This window comes from Pantherophis guttatus, chromosome 9 (assembly GCF_059756535.1).
Source record: "Pantherophis guttatus breed Tessera chromosome 9, ASM5975653v1, whole genome shotgun sequence".
Taxonomy (NCBI): Eukaryota; Metazoa; Chordata; class Lepidosauria; order Squamata; family Colubridae; genus Pantherophis; species Pantherophis guttatus.
In genome coordinates, this window is record NC_142071.1 from 18,292,727 (window position 1) to 18,311,758 (window position 19,032).

Genomic DNA, 19,032 nt, shown 5'->3' on the forward strand with positions numbered 1-19,032 from the left:
GCTCTCTCTCCGTCCAATAATCTACCCGGAGGGGCGGAGCAAAGATGGGCAGGCCAATGAGAAAGAAAGGAGCGGAGCCCTTGCAGCCAATAGCAACGTGCCGGCGGGCGAGGTGGGTCTTGTTTTCTTGGGTTTCAAGAACGACAGTTGGGGAGCGGCTTTAACGGTTTGTCTGGCAACGGGGAAGGCGGCGCGGGTGCGGCGGTGGCCAGGTACTCGCGGAGGGACCGGCCCGGGGAAGCCAGGGGAGCGTCGCGAGGCTCAGCACGCTCGGGAGGGAAGGCTGGTGGATTCGGAGCCGGTTAGAAGAAGGGGAAGCGTGGAAAGCACGAGGCTGAGGAGAAAAATCCCACTTTCTGAGGAGTTTAGCCCTTGCTCTCAAGCCTCGCTTTTCAAGTGGTGGACTTCAACCCTCAGCATGCTGACGGGGCGGGGGGGGCGGGGAGGGGGGCATTCTAGGAGTTGAAGTCCCCACAGAGTTTCCGAGGTTGAGAAACGTTGCTTTAAAAAAAAAAAACTCCTTCTGTGAATGGGAAAGTTACAAACTCGCAGCCTCAAGCCCAATTCGGATAGGAGTTTCCTTCGCTGGCTCCGGATTAATATAAAGCGGAGAACGGTTTCTGACATACCTGAATTCTCTATGTTCCTTATGTGATCTATGTGAATAAGTAATCCCACCCCTACAGTAAACCAGGAGTCTCGGTTACACGATAAATGGCAGAAACTATGGGACAGGAATTATAAATTAACGATGTCAACTGCATATAAAGAGAATTTATATAAGATGTTTTATCGATGGCATCTTCTACCTGCGAGGTTGGCTGGTGGAAGATGTTTAAAGACAAATCAGCTAAATGTTGGAAGTGCCACCAGATACCTGTATCTTATGAGGTGGATATGTGGAGAAGCAAAGAAGTATTGGACAAAAATAAAGATGTGGTTGGAAAAGATGATAAAACAACGTATTGAGTTTAAAGCAGAAATATTTTTGTTGGGGATCTTGCCTGAAACTTATAACAAAGAAAATATATATGTAATTATTCATGCATTAACAGCAGCTAGAATTGTATTTGCACAATATTGGAAAAGTGAAGACATTCCTACTGAAGCTCATATGATATGGGAAGTATTTTACCAATGGTTAGAGGGGAAAAAAGGAGATTGGAAATAAAGGAAGAAGACAATAAGAATAGAAAATATTTTATTTATTTATTTATTTATTTATTTATCTATTTATTAATTAATTAATTAATTATATTTCTATACCGCCTTTCTCCCGTAAGACTCAAGGCGGTGCACAGGCAAGAAAAATATAGACACACAAACATCATAAAATTGCTAATTAAAATTATTACTTAGCTTGGTCAAATAAAACCCAGAATTAGATAACATTTTAAAAAAATCAAATTTAAATTTAAAATATTAAACAGCGATAAGAATAAAATGGCAATTGATATGAGTGTGATGAGAATAACTATGCTTAATGTTATTGTATTTGTACTAGAAGATATGTTATGGAAATGAAGAATTGTTTAATGTATATAATTTGTGGAAGGATGTTGCACAGAAATATTTGTACTCAGACAACACACTGCTTAAGGAGAGATGGATTGTTTATGTATGATTTTAATGAAAAATAAATAAACTTATTAAAAAAAGTAAACCAGGGGTCTCCAACCTTGGCAACTTTAAGCCTGGAGGACTTTTAACTCCCAGGAATTCTGAGAGTCCCCCAGGCTTAAAGTTGCCAAGGTTGGAGACCCCTGCAATAAAGGGTGTGACCACGAAATAATTTTATTCTAAACGATAGCTTGATAGAGGTGGATCAGAGAAATGGACCGAAATAGATTCAGTGAGGGCTAGAATTTTCAACGCACACCATTTTTGCTAAAAATATTAGCAAAACCTGTGTCCTGTATCCTTTTCTCCATTTGTTACTACCCACACTTAGTGCAGGTTTTAATATTTATTATGTTGATTCTTTCCCAGGTAAATTCATGAACATTTTGAAGCAATATTACTTGCTAGAAGATATTACAGGTATGAGAGCCCTTTTTCATTCTTGTAAACAAAATGACATCAGTTTTGTGTTACGAAGAGGTTGATTGCTGTATCCAGTTAGGGGTATAGTTACTACATTTGAAGACTGCATAATTTCCCTATTTATTTAACTAATTCTATCCTGTATTCATAGACACACTAAATCATGGTTTACTTTGATTTATTAAATAACCCATCAACTTGCTCGGGTAAAAATGTATGTTAAATTATGGTACACATTGTCTAGTTCAGACATTATGCTAAGCCACAAAACCAGAAGCCACTTTTGGCTTAGTGAGTGTTTTAGCCAAACTAATGGTGTAGGGGTGTACTGCATGCCCCATCCCTGTGGTTTATTTTTAACTAATTTTGTACAATCTCAAAAGAAAATTTTTGCAGTCTATTATTGTATAGCCATGGAAACTGGTTTCAGGTGCGATAAGCACCATGTTGAGCATGCACTAATTTGTATGCCATAATTTGCAATCCACAATGCCTGAATTCACTTGTTATACTAAGAAGAAACCATATCCTGACTTAGCAAAATGTATGAACTCAGCTTATGATTTGAGAGTTTAATAGATGCAGGCTTTTTATGTCTTTGACCACTGATTGTTGTACATCTAAACAGATGAATATTTTAATATTTCATATGGCATTCTGTAAGGCTGAGACAACCAGGTGATCTACTAAATCTCCCATTAGACTTGTCTGGGTTACATCATGCTTTCCATAAAGTGTATATAGTGATTTCTAGGGAAGGTATCCTCAGTATCCAGAGTTTCCACACTGTTTATTTTTTTTCTTTTGTTTAATGATCTCCGATTCTTGGAGATGTTTGGACAAAGCCTGCTATTTTCTTGGCAAGGTTTTTCAGAAATAGTTTGCTATTCTGTCCTTCCTAGGACTGAGTTAAAAAGACTTACCCAGCTGGCTTTGTGCCCAAGAAAGAACTAGAACTCATAATCTGATTTCTAACCTGATACCTTACCCTCTATGCCAGACTGATTCTCATGAATGTACCAAATGTTTAAAGTAGTTCAAAAAAATTAGTTTTTAAAAAATATGAGAAAAATATAAAGGACTGAGAAATTTGCATAATTAGCGAAGGTATTTTCTGGAGAAAACTAAACTATTAAAATACAATTCCCTTGGAAGCTGTACCTACTTGTCTAGCTTCCCCCATATTCCCTGAATTACTGCTTTGGCAACTATAATTGTTATAATCATTATTTACAATTGTTTAAGTATTAGATACTTTCTGTATGCAGTTATAAACAAAAAACATAGAACCAATATTAGTATCCGCTTCAGGTTTTTTAAAAATAATTAGATATCTGCCCATCACAGTTATATAATGAAATGTTTTATTTTTTGAAGGTTAAAGGGAATGTGTGTAAGTCTATATGTAATCCAACTATTTACCATTGTAACTTTAGATGTCTGTAATAGATAATTTCAAGATAATTTGTTTAGAGATAGCAAGATAGTGTCAAGAAACTTCAATCTGTACTAATACATATCCTTTTTGCAGCTTGTTCTGGAATTTCCTTATCCAATTGAATAGAATCCACTGGGCTGCTTTTAATTTCCATTTGATCATCCAATTCCCTTTCAGGATGTTTTGTTTTTTCCAAATTTGGTTGTTCAATGCGTCCTCTGCGCACAAAATGACTGATACGAGATTCTAGATCTTCACATTTGGGCCGATCCATTAACGGTTTGTAATTGTGGGCTTTCACTCCCTCGATTAAAGCACTAATCTGGTTGTGGACTGGTGGTGTTACCTCTCTCCAGAGTATTGTTGTGCTGTTGCTTGAAGCTGTAATCAACAATTAGTCATCAGAACAAAAAAATATATATCGGCATTTAATTTACTAATTGCTTCTGCCCTTTGAAGTATTCTAAATATATTGGAACTTGTAAGAACCTCTCTACCCAACAATATAGTTTTAACGTATTGCTGGATATACCGTGTTTCCCAGAAAATAAGACACTCTTACATTTTTTGAACCCCGAAATAAGCTCTTGGCCTTATTTTCGGGAAGGTCTTATTATTTTGGGGCGTGTGGAGCAAGACGGGGCTCCTCTTGTCATCTTACCTGATTTCCAGCTCTGTCTCCCTAACCAGAGGAAATGGCGGGGACTGTCTGCGCATGCATTTAAATATTTTCAGGGAGGACTTATTTTTGGAGAGGGCTTATTTTGGGGGGGGGTATTTTAGCGCATGCGCTCAAAAGCCCGCTTGGGCTTATTATCCAAGGATGATTTATTTTCAGGGAAACATGGTAGTAAACAAATAATATATTTTGTTTAACATATGTTAAACAAAAGGAAATTGTTCTTCAAAAACAAAATGTTCATTAAATATGAAGTGAGTTATGACTACACCACAGTGTACCAAGGAGATAAAATATCTTACCATCCACATATTGACAGCGGCACGCATAGTGTACGCTCAGAATTGGAAATCCGAGATAATACCAACAGAAGAAAAAATAATAACAAAAATAAATGAATGTGCAGAGATGGATAGGCTCACAAAAGAGCTCCAAGATAAAGAGAACACTGACTTTTATTTAGTTTGGCAAAAATGGTACACATGGTTAGAAGGAAGGATAGGGCCAACAACATAGGACACTAGGAGAACATAACTCAAGAATCGCAGAAATAGATACATGAGATGAGCCGTAGGTTTGTATAAATAAATGGTTAATATGATTGTAGAAAGATACTGCTGAATTTCTATGAATGTATTAAGGTATGAGCAAGTAAATTTGTAAATAGTATGATTAAGGAAAATTGGTTAAATGGACATTAATCACCGATGCGAAGGTTTTCTAGAAGTTAGTCGATGGACTTTTTGTTAATGTATAAGTGTTCACATGTATTTGTGTTTTACGTTTGTTTGTTCATAAAATTAAAAAAAAAATGAAGTGAGTTGTATGCGTGTATAAAATGACAAAATTGAATTTTACAGATAGACCGAAGTATACAGTATACCAGCAGTTTACCACATGGTAAATTGAACATTCGTTTAAATACAGTTTTTAAAAATATCATTCTTCCTACCTGGCTCTGTAGGTATCTTTGCAAAATCCAGGCCCCATAACATGCTGTAGAGCATCTGAGTTTTAATAGCATGGTTCGTCCAAAGCTGCTGAAAGCGTGTAACATTAAATTCCTGGACTTGATGATCATAGATCCACTGGATGTTTTCAAACTCACAATCATATAAAACTAGAGGAAATTCCACTGCCATGCTGCAAGGTAATCAACTTAAATTAGTACAAATCAGGTAATTCCAACAGAGTGCACACTGAAAATGTTATAGCTCTTGACAACAGATCAAAATGATAAAACATAATTTTAACAAGGCAAGCTGAAATATAGAGAGCCATTGCCAATACAGTAAGATTGTGCATGCTTTCAGGAATTCCTACCTGTACTGTGGTTTCCTAGGATTAGTTTCTATATCAAACAGTTCATCAATAATGTCCAGCTTCTCCATCCTTTGTCCAATCAGAAAGAGAATGGCCATCATGCAGCGGACTTGGTGATAAAGGAATGCTTGGCCTGTTACTTCAAATGCATATATTTGGAATTGGTTTAGTTCTTCTACTTTCCTTTCTTGATCTGCAAGCTTCACTTCTGCAGTCAGGATTGTCCTCTGAAAGTTGATCACACCGTTGGCTACGTCCATTTTGCAGAAATTACGAAAATCATGGGTCCCTATGAATCTTTGAGCTGCTGTATTCATAAGAGTGACATCCAGATCAGCACGGGGAAAGAAATAGCGATAGGTCCTCTTCAGGCAACTAAATCTAGCACTGAAGCTAGGAACTACAGGGGCCCATGCCAATACTCTTATGTCAGGAGGGAGTACCTGATTCAAAATATGGGTGTAGCGGATCTCCTCTGAAATATGACTTTTATCTTCTGTGTAAACAACCCCAGATTTATTTTCTGAAAGGTTTGACCGGAGATCCAAAGAGATCACCTGAAAATTGCAAAAAAGTTGTGATTCTAGAATTAGGTGCATATTTCTTTTCTGTTGAACTATCATTAACAATTTTCCTGTTAGTCTAGCTAACTAGCTCTGGTATAATTTTTTGATATACTGATGTTTTCACAATTTTCCTGTTTATTTATAATGTATTCCTAAGTGACTCTTGTGCCAATAAAATATAACCAGAAAAAAAATACTACTATCATTGAGATTGCAATAGAATGAATTTTGATTTAGTGGAGCTTCATACAACAGATTCTGCATGCAGTGCAGTGAACTACATTTCCATGACAGTTTATGTCATTTACAGAATGATGTTAGGCACGTAATACATTTTGGTCTAAATGACATTACTGTAATTGAAACGACACCATTTCACAAACAATGTAGTGCTTTTGCATTTAACAATTAATTTATGTATAACAACATTTCCCCACAATCCACTAAAGCATTTCACTGCATAAAAATTTTGGAGTAGTTTTTCCTGGGAACTCTGGATCTCAATTGCTTTGATTAAAAAAAAATGTTGCTTGTAATAATAGGTATTTTCTAGAGCTAAATCTTTTTTGCAGAAATAGTAGTTTGTCATCAGTTGTCGATCGATTCTCAGGCTCATCTCCTAATTTTATAATAGATGTCTTAGCTGACTATTTACAAATGTTATACTTTAAACCAGTGTAATGCATTAATAATAAATCAGTAGTTCTTGTTCTTATGTTCAGAGTTTTCTAACAGTTCAGTCATCATGCTGTATAGCAAAATTACTGAGTTCTAACTTATTGTGCAGTTGACTAAATATCAGCTTATAGGATGGGCAATAGCCCAAATCTAACAAAGCACTTTAAATTATATGGGTTGTAGGAATGATGGCAAAAAATCAGAATTCTGAAAGTACTTTTTATTGTCTAAAAATGTTATTAACAGTTGTAAATTTTTATCAGGTGAATATGATCAAGTGAGCTGCACCTCAGAAAAGCTTATGCCTTAATATTTATTAGTTGGAAAAGATGCTATCAGACTCTTATATTACAGAAGAGATTGTTAATGAAATTCACTAAGCATTTTTGCACAATCAACTAATATAGCCTTTTAAACAGTTTTGGGGGGGCATTATTAGTTGCAATAACACATGTTCTCTGTGTCACCCCATCCCCATTTTAGTGTAAATTAAATATTAGACTTACTTGTCCAAATGCACTGACTCCCTTGTCTGTGCGTCCACAGCGATGATAGTTAGAAGTCTGTCTGTTGACCACCAACCGAGTTTTTCCTAGAGCTTCAAACAGTTTCTCTTCTATTGTATTGTTGGTGTTCTCCTGGCTGGCAAAGCCCTGATATTCCCACCCCAGGTAGGCGATCTTGAGTGCTACATGCCTCTGGCCATACGCACTGAAATTGAATGGCCGCTGTGGCCGTTTCTTCCCTTTTCCTGATGCTGGGAGACCATTCCCCTCGCCTGGGCTTTTTCTGTTTTCCAAGAGCCTGTCTTCTAGCCTTTGCACTGTCTCTTCCAGCTCCTGGATTCTCTTCAGTAGCCTTTCTGTTTCTTCTGTGCCTTTGGCCATTGGTAGAATGCTATTTTAAAAAAAAAAGAATTTGGCAATATGAAAATGCAATAGTAGAGGAAAAGGATCTTTCTGCGAATAACCAAACAAATGCAATCTGTATTTGCTACTAGAAGCTATTCAGCTGAAAAAAATTAACTAACTTACTTGCCAACTGTTTCTGCAGAGAAAACTTGTTGGGATTTTATGAATTTCATAAAATACTGAGAACTGAATGGCTGTTTTTGTTCACTTACAGAAGAATCTGTTTTAAACCACCTTTATACTTGGATCCTCCATTTCTAAGCTGGCTAAAGAGGAGCAAAAAATACCTTTTCCAGGTATGCATACTAATTTATGAGCAAACTAAGTCCTGTTGGCATCCTGATAGTATTGTTTATTCAAAGGCATCCAGAGCACGCCTTCAATTAAGGAATGCCATTTATCGGGATTCCAAAAGCATTCCTTCTACGTCATGGTGTTCTGGAATGAGTCCGAGGGGTTCCAATCCTAATGGCATTCCAGAGCGCCTTAAAGACCTGATCCTTCTCCCAGTCATGGGCTAGACTGGTGGGTATATGATATGTTTATCTTCTTGGCTAGTTCTGCCATCTTGTTGTTGTCTTTTTCCTATATTTGTTATTTATTTTTATATTGTGAATTGCCCAGAATTGAAGTCAGGAAGTATGAAGTTGAATTAAATAAGATTTTTAAAGCTGTTCTAAGTTGTTAAGGGAGAAGTGGTTAAAAAGAAAAGCAAAACAAAAAAACCCCCACAAATTGATTTCATTGGAAAGTGCATCATTTTGCTGTCATTATTTAGAAAATAGGTAGGTATTGCAAAATCAAAAGTTATTTTAAAGGAAAGCTGAAGTGCTGATAGTGGGGGGGGGGACTTAAAGAGCATTGAGAAATAAATAACAAGTACTATTGTACATTCCTTCTTAGACTTATATATTCCTTCAGAAATAAACTCCATCCTTGCTCTTTAGTATAATTGCAGCCACTTTTTTTTTTTTTTTTTTTTTTTTAAATTTGATTTATATGCCGCCCTTCTCCGGAGACTCAGGGCGGCTTACAGTGCGTTAAGCAATAGCCTTCATACTTTTGTATATTTATACAAAGTCAGCTTTTTGCCCCCACAAACTGGGTCCTCATTTAACCTACCTTAGAAAGGATGGAAGGCTGAGTCAACCTTGAGCCTTGGAGAGATTCGAACCAGCAGTAAATTGCAGGCAGCTGTGTTAATAACAGGGTGCTTTAAACCACTGTAGTACCAAGGCTCGTGTTATCAAGCTGTTGGGAGTTACTACACTCCACTTACTTTTCCAGTCTAGGCACAGGGACATCTTGCTTTGTGACCCTGAAGTCTGCCCTCCCCACACCTCAAACATCCCCCCCCCCCCAAATAATCTCTAGGAGAGGAAGGGATTGGGGCAAATATGCCTTTGCCGAAAAAAAATGGGTTTGGGATGTGCAGTAGGTGTGTTTCATTTCTACCTGGTCAGAGGAGCTGGGGAGGGGCAGCCTTTACAATGTGGCACAAAGGATGGAGTTTTCTAAACTAATAAGAGGATCTGATAGAGATGGAGTTGATAAATAAGCATGAGTTGTAAGGTATTTATGACTTAGCAGACAGTACAACCTACCTTGGTATCTCTTTTCCAGAATTCATAACTACCCCGACTGAGAGAAGCAATGCAAGCCCTGGCACGACCCAACCGATACAGATGGAACTCTATGAGCAGGGAAGAACGGCTCAAAGAAGCCGCCATGGACTTTATTCGCATGTGTGCAGAACAGGGTGATGGTGATAGCCCGAGACAACTTCAAGTGGCCCCTCAGCTGGACCCCTACCCGAGAGCCTCGGTGGCCTCAGTGGCCAGACCTATGCTTCCTACGATGATCAGGCAAGGTCAGACTGAATCCAGGTTCCAGTCAGACAACCTCGAGAATTCCAGAGTTTCTAAGAAACCTGTGATGAAAAGGAAAGTTCTGAGGCGAACGCCTGACGGAGAAGTGCAGGTGACAGATGAATCTATCACTAGTGAGACAGAATCCAACAATCCAAGTGTCCACCAATCCAGTCCTGAATGTGAGAACTTAAATCAGAGAATGTACCTTCTGAATGCTCAGGAGAAGGAGGAAGAGTGTAATGAGGAGAACCAGCCCCAAAGTTCCCCTGGGTCAGTCTGTTCCTGGAGTCCTTCGGAGGAAAGCCAGAATCAGTGTTCCCGAAAAGAGAGCCAGAGCCTCAGTTCTTCGTCCTTTGAGCAGGACTTCATCCTAACTGGCTACCCCAAGTCTTTCATATTACCAAAGCTGGAGCAGCTCAATCGGAACAGAATGAAGACCGATCGAGTTGCCCGTTACCTGGAACACAAACACGACTGGGAATCCCTGCGGCTTCCAGGAGAAGACCCCAGGAAAGGTGTGCGCTGGAGCATTCGGGAACAGATGCTCTACAAGTCAGAATTGCCTCCTAAGGCTCAGCCTGTTTATATCCCCAACAATTATCTGGTGCCTACAGAGAAGAAGAGATCTGCCCTGCGCTGGGGAATACGCTGTGACTTGGCAAACGGTGTGGTGCCTAAAAACATCTACTCCTCCTAAGAACCTAGAATCTTTAAAATGTCATACACAGAAGAACTTAGTAGATCCCAAAAAGCTAGCTACCTCAATTTTGCAGCTAAGCTATTTTTATTTCTTTCCAATTCCAAACCCTACCCATTTAATCTTAAATTCTATCTTGGATCTGAATGCCTACTTTCTTTCAAAAGATTTTTTAAAAGCTACTGTTGTCTCAGATCATATTATTTGAATGTAAATATTACCTTATAAAAAGGTAGGCAGAAGATGAATCAAAATCTACTGAAGTATAGTCAAGAAAAAGGATCCTTGTTTTTTCCCCCAAGATGCTTTACACACAGTCCCTCTTTGAACTCCTGAACTTTTAAAAAGTTTTAACTTCTGGATGTATAGATTAAATTAAATTTATGAAGTGAAATGATTATTTTATTCTTTCCAAGGGCAAACTTCGTTTCTCCTGCTTTTCATCATGCATTAGAGTTGCTGGTCAGAGCTACAGAAGTAAACTTTTCTCTGGAATGAGGTACTTCCTTGTATATGAAAGTGATGTTTTACAGATACATATCAGAAAGGCAGGATATTTCCTTAACTGATTTTTAGCAATATACTTTCTACACATGAAGGTCTTTATATTATGTAGTTTGCCTACTGAAAAATACAAAGAACCAAGGTGGCTCAGTGGCTAAGACACACTGAGCTTGTCGATCAGAAAGGTCGGTGGTTCGAATCCCTAATACAGGTCTCCTCCATGAGCAGGTGGTTGGACTAGATGACCTCCAAGATACCTTCCAACTCTGTTACTGTTAACTTAAGAAATAATAATTGAAACATCTGGGTTTAAGACACTACAAAACAATTTCTAATGGGGATGTTTTACAAACTAGATAAAAGGGGGGGAGGTAATTCAGATAATGAAGGGTCCTTGGTACTCTGAGCTTGGTTGTTTTCTTGCAAACGTTTCATTACCCAAACTATAGGTGTCATAATCAGTGCTAAATGATGTTGCCTAGCTTTGATAATGAACGTTTGGAAGCAAAGCTGCTACAAATATTCTCCTTTGTTAATTCACATAACTATTAGCAAACGTGGGTAAACAAAACTGCTCCCTTCTACAAAACGTACATTTTGCAGCGTGTGCCCCTCTGCGTGTATAGAACAACAGCGTACAACAAACTTGCACAAGCCGTACATTCCTTTATAAGACGGCAGGCAGGCCGTTAGCTGCGCTCAGTCGAACTCGCAGATGACAGCCAGCACCCGCCCCCCGCCCAGCCTGGCACTTGAGAGCCCCCGTATGCTGGCGTTTCTTAGAAGTTGCCAAGTTCGAGAAATGTTACAATGTGGGGAACGCTCAAGATGTTGGTCGGAGAAGCTGCTTTAAATGAGGTGTCTCCGTCCCCCCAAGAGATCCTCCGGTGCCATCTGTAAGATACCAGGAGCAAAGCGATCCCTCCATCAATTCTGGAAAGGCGTGCGGGGACCCTTCGGCGCCAGAGCCCATTCCTACCTCCGCGGGGTTTCCACGCGCACGTGGGTTGGCAGCAAAGACAGCCGACCGATATTCCACAGGCAACGTCCATACAGGAAATGACGCATCCTTCCCCTGTCCCGATACAGAGCGGAGGTTTCTGGGAAGTGGAGTCTTTCTGGCCCCTGCGTGGCCTGCCGCAGAACGTCAAGAATTTTACGTACCAGCGTTTCCCTCACCCAGCCTAAAACGGGCGCCCCTCGGCAATCTCTAGGCGGGCGGGGCGGGGCACGTGAGGAGGCCCCGCCCCTCTGTGAGATTTCCCTAGCAACAGCGCGGTCGCTCCGCCCCATTCCAGCGGTTATAAATACTGAGCGGTCGCGCCCTCGAATCAGGCCTCGTTTGTTCCCGCAGCGTTTAGCGAATCTGGTTGCGGCCCAGCCGCTGGATCGCCCTCAGCATGGAGGGCAAGATGTGGGAGAAGCCGATTTACTTAGCGATGGGGCTTGGAGGGATGCCCAAGGGGCACCCCGGGCACGTGGAACACAACGTAAGAGGCAGGCGAGGGACGGGGCTTCTGGCACCCCGGAGCCCTCATCAGAGAGTTCCCTCTTCGCTCCAGTCCTTTGCCTTCCCCTACCCCCCCCCCCCCGCCGCCACGCATCAGGGGTGAAATCCAGCAGGTTCTGACAGGTTCTGGAGAATCAGTAGCAGAAATTTTGAGCAGTTCGGAGAACCAGCAAATACTATCTCTGACTGCCCCCAGAGTGGGGAGGGAATGGGGATTTTGCAGTATCCTTTCCCTGGAGTGGGGTGGGAATGGAGATTTTGCAGTATCCTTTCCCTGCCATGCCCACCAAGCCACACAGAACCGGTAGTAAAAAAATTTGATTTCCCCACTGCCCACATACAGGCACAGTGCCTTCCCGAAGGCCTCCCCCCACGGCTGCATCCTGAATAATGGTGGGGGAATAAAAGGTGATCTTTGCACATGCCCAGAGGCGCTTCTGTGAATGCTCCCTGCTGGTGGGCTGAAAGCTGGCTAAAAACAACTGACTGGATTAGGGCTAAATTCTCAGCTTCAGTGGCTGGCAGGTATAGTGTCCCTATCCAAGGGGGTTCAAATTGGCAACTTAAAAGTATGGGTCTTCCATTGAAGACTTTCTCATTCATTTATAGTTTTTTTCATCAAAGCATTCCCAGTGAGGATTATTTTTCCACTGTATATTACCAAATGTTTTTTTCATTGCCTCTTCTCTGTTGTGATGTTTGTCTTCTAAAGCAATATCCCTGCAGAGATTCATATGGCTCCAATTCTGATATTATAAAGATTTTGGAATTAAGGCGAATAATAATGAAAAATCTGGCTGTTTCCTGGCCTTGGGGTAGAGTAGGTGCTGGTCCCTTGTGGGAAGTTCCATAGATATAATGTATGTGGTTCCCGGACTCACCGACATACACGATATCTTAGGACATCGTATTGTCCTGCTTTTTAAAGTGTAAGCCACCCAGAGCTACTGAAATAAACATCAAAAAAATTGTAGTTGGACGGAGTTGATCAAAACCTGAACAAAAAAGGGGGAAAAGTTTAAAAACAAAAGGCAAGGTGTGAGGCAAGCTTTGTAAGAAGGCATTGAGAGCTTTACATCAGTATAAACTAGATTTCTTTTTCTTATCTCATTCCTTAATTCCTTATGTATTTATGGACTAATGTTTATCTGCTTTTTTTGTTACAATATACTTAACTGTTGTGTGGACAATTTTGTTTGTGAATATATTCTATATTCTACTATTCCAGAGTAGATGTGATCCAGCAGAATTTTTTTTTCCCCCAGTTGTCCAAACCTTTTGGTCATAAACTCATTAGTTTCCTACCAGGGCTGTACTTCTCTTTGCTCAGTTTCTTGTCTATCAATATCTGAACTCTCCTTTATCTGGTTCTTTCTGGTTATCTCTCACCAAGTGCCTTGCCTGTTCCTCCATTGCTGGCATAAGTAGATATTTTTCTCTTTGCCAATCCCTCTATTATACACAGCTTGGTACTTTGCCAATCCCTTCATCTCATTCCTACTTTTCTTGTATTTTACTTGTGGTTTTCCTGTCTTTATCTCCAATTTTTTCTTGGGCTTAGAAGTATAGAACTTTCTCCATTATTCACCCAATACCTCAACTACCACACTATACCAATCTCTGTATCATCCATGTACCATCCATCTACACCCATTTACTATCAGATTTGTTGAGAATCAGTTGGCATACAAATTTAATTAAATTATTAGCTAACCATGGTAAAATTACACCATAGCACTTTGGTATCAGATTGGCTGTGTAGCACTACTGAGTCTCAGATGGTTTGTTGTCTGCCTTTTGTGCTCATAGCTTTGCAGGCCAAGCATCCCTGGAAGACTTCTCCAACATCCTCAGCCTTTCTCAGGGACAGGTAAGAGGTGAGCTTGGGTATTTACTGTTTAAAGACCACAACAGCGCTAAACTGTGTGCCCTAATATGCATATGAGAAATATTTTATTTGCTAAGTTATAAGACATAAATTTATAAATCATCATATATCAATATTTTCAAGGAACATTATTAGTCCCTTGCATATATTGGTATGATGATATTAAGTTAGTGCATCCCAACCTTTCTGGCACCAGGAACTGGTTTCGGAAGAAAAATTGTCGTCTATGAACCAGGGTGGTGGTGGGAGAAGATAATGGTTTCATACACAGATGAAATTTCACTTGCTCTCTTGCCACTTGTGCGGCCTGATTCCTAGCAGTCCACGGATTGGTACTGATCTGTGGCCCAGTGGTAGGGACCACTGATCTAAGTGATGTGTGATGATATCTGATGATATCTGGAGTTCATTGCTTATTTACAGCAGTAGTTCTGAACCTGTAGTCCGTGGACCCCTGAGTGTATGTGTGTGGTTGTCACGGGGTCTGCAAAGGCTTGAAGAAATGCTATGATTTAAATCTTGAATTAGATCTTGGTGGTCCATGGCCACAAAATGTATTTGAAGAGGGGCTATGGTGAAGAAAATGTTGAGAACCACTGATTTACGCTATTAACTGAAACTGTACTGTTTTAATATTTTTGTATTGATCTGCGTTGTCCAGATCAGTGGGTCTCAGCCTGTAGATCTGGGAACTATTGGTTGTCTATCCAAGTATTATAGATGGTTTCTAATGCAGGTACCAGAAACATGTGTTTGTATAATTTCAAATGGCCTCCCAAATGGAGTGATTTTATTTTGAACCCATTCATTCTCATAAAACCATGGAATATAAGAGCTGAAAGGAAACCATTTGATCCAATCTTTTCCAAGACATTCTTTAAAATTTATTGTAAAGTTTGTTTTATTAATTAAATCACAATGAAGCAAGTCACGGTTTCGTGTAGTAGATGCCCTGTCTTCCTCCCATCCCTTCTGTGGAATGAAGTTATGAATGGGTCTGCAAATTAATTCATACTATTTTTTAAAAAAATCCTCCGGAACCCTAAATCTCTAAATTGGACTTGAAATGTTTCTTAGCTTATTTAAGTTTTTTAAAAATAGCATGGGCCAATCTAAAAATGTTTGGAAAATTCCTTTTAAGGATGCATCGTTAGGAGGAACAATGTGATCATGGAGACACAGGATGAGAAGGATGATGACAGAGGTAAGATGATGGATGATGGGAAGCTGTAGTTAGCCCTAGCTATGGTTGAAAGAGTATGCCGATGTCTGGATTGGATCCCTTCAGATTGTGGGCACTTTTTCCTGGGAATCAAATATTCCTACATATTCCAAACTGCTTCCCCCCCCCCGATAAAATTGGCTACAAGTAGTCTTTGTTAAACGACCAGTCACTTATAACAGATCTCCCCAGGAATACAGGTAAGCCCTTGACTTACAACCACAATTGAGCCCAATATTTTTGTTGCTAAGCGAGATAGTTACGTGATTTTTGCCTCATTTTATGGCCTTTCTTGCCACAGTTGTTAAGTGAATCCCTGCAGTTGTTAAATTAGTAATGCTGTTGTTAAGTGAATCTGGCTTCCCCATTGACTTTGCTTGTCAGAAGGTCGCAAGAGGAGATCACACGACCCCAGGACATTGCAACCATCATAAATATGAACCAGTTTGCCAGGCATTCGAACTTTGATCACGTGACCATGGGGATTTGGTCATAAGTGTGAAAAACAGTCGTAACTCACTTTTTTCAGTGAGTTACGACTGTTTTTCACACTTATGACGATTGCAGCATCCCCCTTTTCAGTGCTGTTTTAACTTTAGTCACTAAGTGAACTGTTGTAAGTCAAGGACTACCTGTACTTACAACCTGGATTTGAAGTTAGGCATCCCCTCCCCACCACCCCAGGGTCATGTGATTGCATTTCAGAGCTTGGCAACTGGCCCACGTTTACGGCCTTTTGCAGTAGCTTGCGGATTTACAACATTTTTGCCAGAAACTAGTGTTTACATCCCATTTGTGGCAATAAAAAACCACCCATTGTGGACAACGTGTGAGGAAGAAGATGGTGATGGCAGAGTGCAGGGTGGGCAAAAGGACAGAGGTTGGGGGCAGTTGAAGCCCCTTGTGGCCCTAAGTGCAGGTGAGCTGCCAAAGATCCGAAATTTTATCATATGACAGCGAGGGTGCTGCAATGGCCGTAACTTCAGGGACCGGACATAACTATTGTACCATTTGTTTGGTGATGTGGTAACTTTGAACAGTTGATGAACAAAAGGTCATTAACCAAAATCTATCTGCATTCAGATGTACATCCTTACCCAATTTATGCAGATTTACATGTTGGAGTCCATATATCAAGGCAGTATTTAATCAAGTTTTACAGATTAACCCTTATCTGCTGACCAACAGTCCCTATTGTCTTCTTGCCAAAGATGAAATGGAAATGCATATACAAATGCAATTCCACTTGATGCTTAGTTCATTTTCTGGTGATTGATATTCTCCCGCCCCCTCCCCCATCCCCTAGAGAAAAGCTGGCTGCTAAAGTTTCACATTGATGAAGACATCCATTCAGTACACTAAGATTTCTCATGGGAAGATGCGATTTCTGAACTGTAGGAGTTTGGCAAAGAAATTGTGAAGCCATTCCAATTGAAAGGAGCCACTCCTTCACTTTAGGAAATAAGTTGAAATAGTTTCGGTTCTCCAATCAGAGAAGCCCATTTTTATTCTCCAGGCTAACTTCTCTGCTGTGGCATTTAAGGCACCTGCACATGTGGTTTATAATCCAGCTGTTACGATGGGAAAGGAATAGAAACTGGAACAAGGCAAGAAATATCAAGCACCAGTACTTTTCAGTCGGTACAATCTTGTCTATAGCCTGGTGAAAAAGCCACTGTCCAGGCAGTTTTGAAAAGAAAAGTCTTCCCTCGTGAGGGTTGTATCGGTAGAGGGTATAAGCAGCACCCTCTTGGCTTCCGAGTCCATTTCTTCCAGCAAAATGCTTAACTGGTTTATTTTTCTCACTTTACCCAGTGAGTGTGGCAGAAATGTCTCTCCTGAATAAACTGATCCGGACGTCTCTTGTGGAATCGAGTCATCACGTGGAGATTCTACAACGGGATCCCAAATCGCCACTGTTTTCTGTAACCACCTTTGAAAAGCTGCATTTGTGAGTAACAGAAATTACAAATAGAAAGTACATAGAAAGTACATAGAAAACACATAGAAAGTCCACAAACAGGTTCCAGTCTCTTATAAAGTGGTCTATAATATATAATAGATGGTTAACCGAAGGATTTGAAGATTAGTGTATTGTTCAGTTTAACCTGTTTTTTCTACTTTCTTCATATGTATATGTACCAGTATGTATGTATGTATGTGTGTGTAGATATATATATATCTATCAGTGGTGAAATGTAAAATTTGTTATTACCGGTTCTGTGGGCGTGACTTGGTGGGGGAGGGTAATGTGACGGTGGGCGTGGCCAACTTTTTTTTTTTATTTTTAAAAGTATTTTTTTCTACAACCTCTTCTGCTGAAGAGATTGTAGAAAAAATGCTTTTAAAAGGCTCTGACAAACCCAGCTGAATTGCCTGATCATCAGAGGAAGAGAGGAAGGAAGGAAGGAAGGAAGGAAAGAAAGAAAGAAAGAAAGAAAAGAAAGAAAGAAAGAAAGAAAGAAAGAAAGAAAGAAAGAAAGAAAGAGAAAGGAAAAAGAAAGGAAGGAAGGAAAGAGAAAGAGAAAGAAAGAAAGGAAAGAGAAAGAAAGAAAGAAAAAAGGAAAGAAAGAGCAGTAAAACAAACAAAATGAAACAAAAGAAAATATACATTCAACCCTAACAACAACAAAGAAAAGAAAAAGCAGTAAATTCATATATATGAATTCAAAAATATATGAATTTACTGCTTTTTCTTTTCTTTCAGCAACCAGCCAGGGTGGATCCTACATGTTGAATGTTAAATTTAATTGATCACTTTTTCCGCTCCTTTTTTTTTTTTTTTGGTACACTATTATTTTTCTCTTGTTGTTGTTAGGGTTGAATAAATGTTTATTTTTGTTTCATTTTGTTTTGTATTTTATTTGTTAATGATAAAGTAATACATAATATTAAAGAATTTCCAAGTCATTTACCTTGATGCATTCATTCTTAATTATTATTAATAACACTAACAATGTTATGAATTGTTATTAATTGTTCAGCAGTACATTTGAACCTTTTGCTGTTTTGACAGAAAGCCAGAATTATTGCAAGGTGTTTATGGCATGGGATTTAACAGGCCATCCAAGATACAGGAATCCGCACTGCCAATTATGCTTGCTGATCCGTAAGTTGCTTTAAAAGAAATTAGAAGGACCTTGCTTGTGTTGTAGCTCAGGAAAACCCTATGGCCAATTAGGCAGTGACTTCTATCAGCTGATTGAATCTGATGGGAATCTGTTTATCTGCCTTGAAGCTGAACTATTGCATTTCTTGGGGTGTCAAAGATGGTAATTGTATAAAAAGAATGTTGAAATGATTGACGAGACTTTGGGGTTCTTATGAGCTAAGATAAATGCAAAACAGCTTTTTTGGGGGGGGGGGGATGGGGCTGTGGTGATGATGAGGTATTGTTCCAAAACAATACAGAGATTTATGTTTGCTTTATATATGACAATCCTGTTGCAGAAATCTTTTTAGCTTGTTCAGTTTTGTTCATCCTTTGAAATTGTATACTTTCATATATGATTATTTTTGTATCTTTTCTTAGTCTCTCAGGCTTGGTTTATGTAATGTTCTCCTGGTTCTCCTTATTTAAATGCCATTTCCACATTATTTTTTGTCTGTTTAAAAGAAATCCTGGGATGGTTTCGTTCTTTCTCTTGTTAAGTCAGTTGCTCTCTGTTTGCACAAATGTTAATTAAGTAATTTTGTATTTCA

The 19,032-nt window shown here is 39.5% G+C and overlaps 3 protein-coding genes across 7 annotated transcripts in view; 2 read left to right on the forward strand and 1 right to left on the reverse strand.

Moving 5' to 3' along the window:
• HYLS1 (HYLS1 centriolar and ciliogenesis associated) lies at positions 1 to 10,600 on the forward strand. Of its 4 annotated transcripts, XM_087875623.1 has the most exons (5): positions 106 to 212; positions 1,990 to 2,040; positions 5,125 to 5,310; positions 7,853 to 7,934; positions 9,262 to 10,600. In XM_087875623.1, exon 5 carries the CDS (start codon positions 9,292 to 9,294, stop codon positions 10,204 to 10,206), a length of 915 nt encoding a protein of 304 aa, XP_087731749.1. In that variant the 5' UTR covers positions 106 to 212; positions 1,990 to 2,040; positions 5,125 to 5,310; positions 7,853 to 7,934; positions 9,262 to 9,291; the 3' UTR covers positions 10,207 to 10,600. The 4 variants fall into 4 exon arrangements, with proteins under 4 accessions (XP_060549528.1, XP_087731749.1, XP_087731751.1 ...); XM_060693545.2 differs by lacking the exon at positions 5,125 to 5,310 and having other exon boundaries at positions 1 to 112; XM_087875625.1 differs by lacking the exon at positions 5,125 to 5,310 and having other exon boundaries at positions 112 to 166.
• PUS3 (pseudouridine synthase 3) lies at positions 2,833 to 11,961 on the reverse strand. Its single transcript, XM_034421903.3, has 5 exons — positions 11,690 to 11,961; positions 7,234 to 7,624; positions 5,484 to 6,040; positions 5,113 to 5,303; positions 2,833 to 3,862 (listed from the first exon to the last, which is right to left on the reverse strand). Exons 1-5 carry the CDS (start codon positions 11,776 to 11,778, stop codon positions 3,543 to 3,545), a joined length of 1,548 nt encoding a protein of 515 aa, XP_034277794.1. The 5' UTR covers positions 11,779 to 11,961; the 3' UTR covers positions 2,833 to 3,542.
• DDX25 (DEAD-box helicase 25) overlaps positions 11,800 to 19,032 on the forward strand; it is a 19,690-nt gene continuing 12,457 nt past the window's right edge. Inside the window, exons 1-5 of one of the 2 annotated variants that reach the window (XM_034421904.3) lie at positions 11,800 to 12,200; positions 14,030 to 14,090; positions 15,250 to 15,312; positions 17,146 to 17,281; positions 18,347 to 18,439. In XM_034421904.3, coding sequence (XP_034277795.1) covers positions 12,111 to 12,200; positions 14,030 to 14,090; positions 15,250 to 15,312; positions 17,146 to 17,281; positions 18,347 to 18,439 — 443 coding nt within the window. In that variant the 5' untranslated portion in view covers positions 11,800 to 12,110. Of the gene's footprint in view, positions 12,201 to 14,029; positions 14,098 to 15,249; positions 15,313 to 17,145; positions 17,282 to 18,346; positions 18,440 to 19,032 lie in introns of both variants that reach the window. The other variant, XM_034421905.3, reaches the window with a different exon arrangement.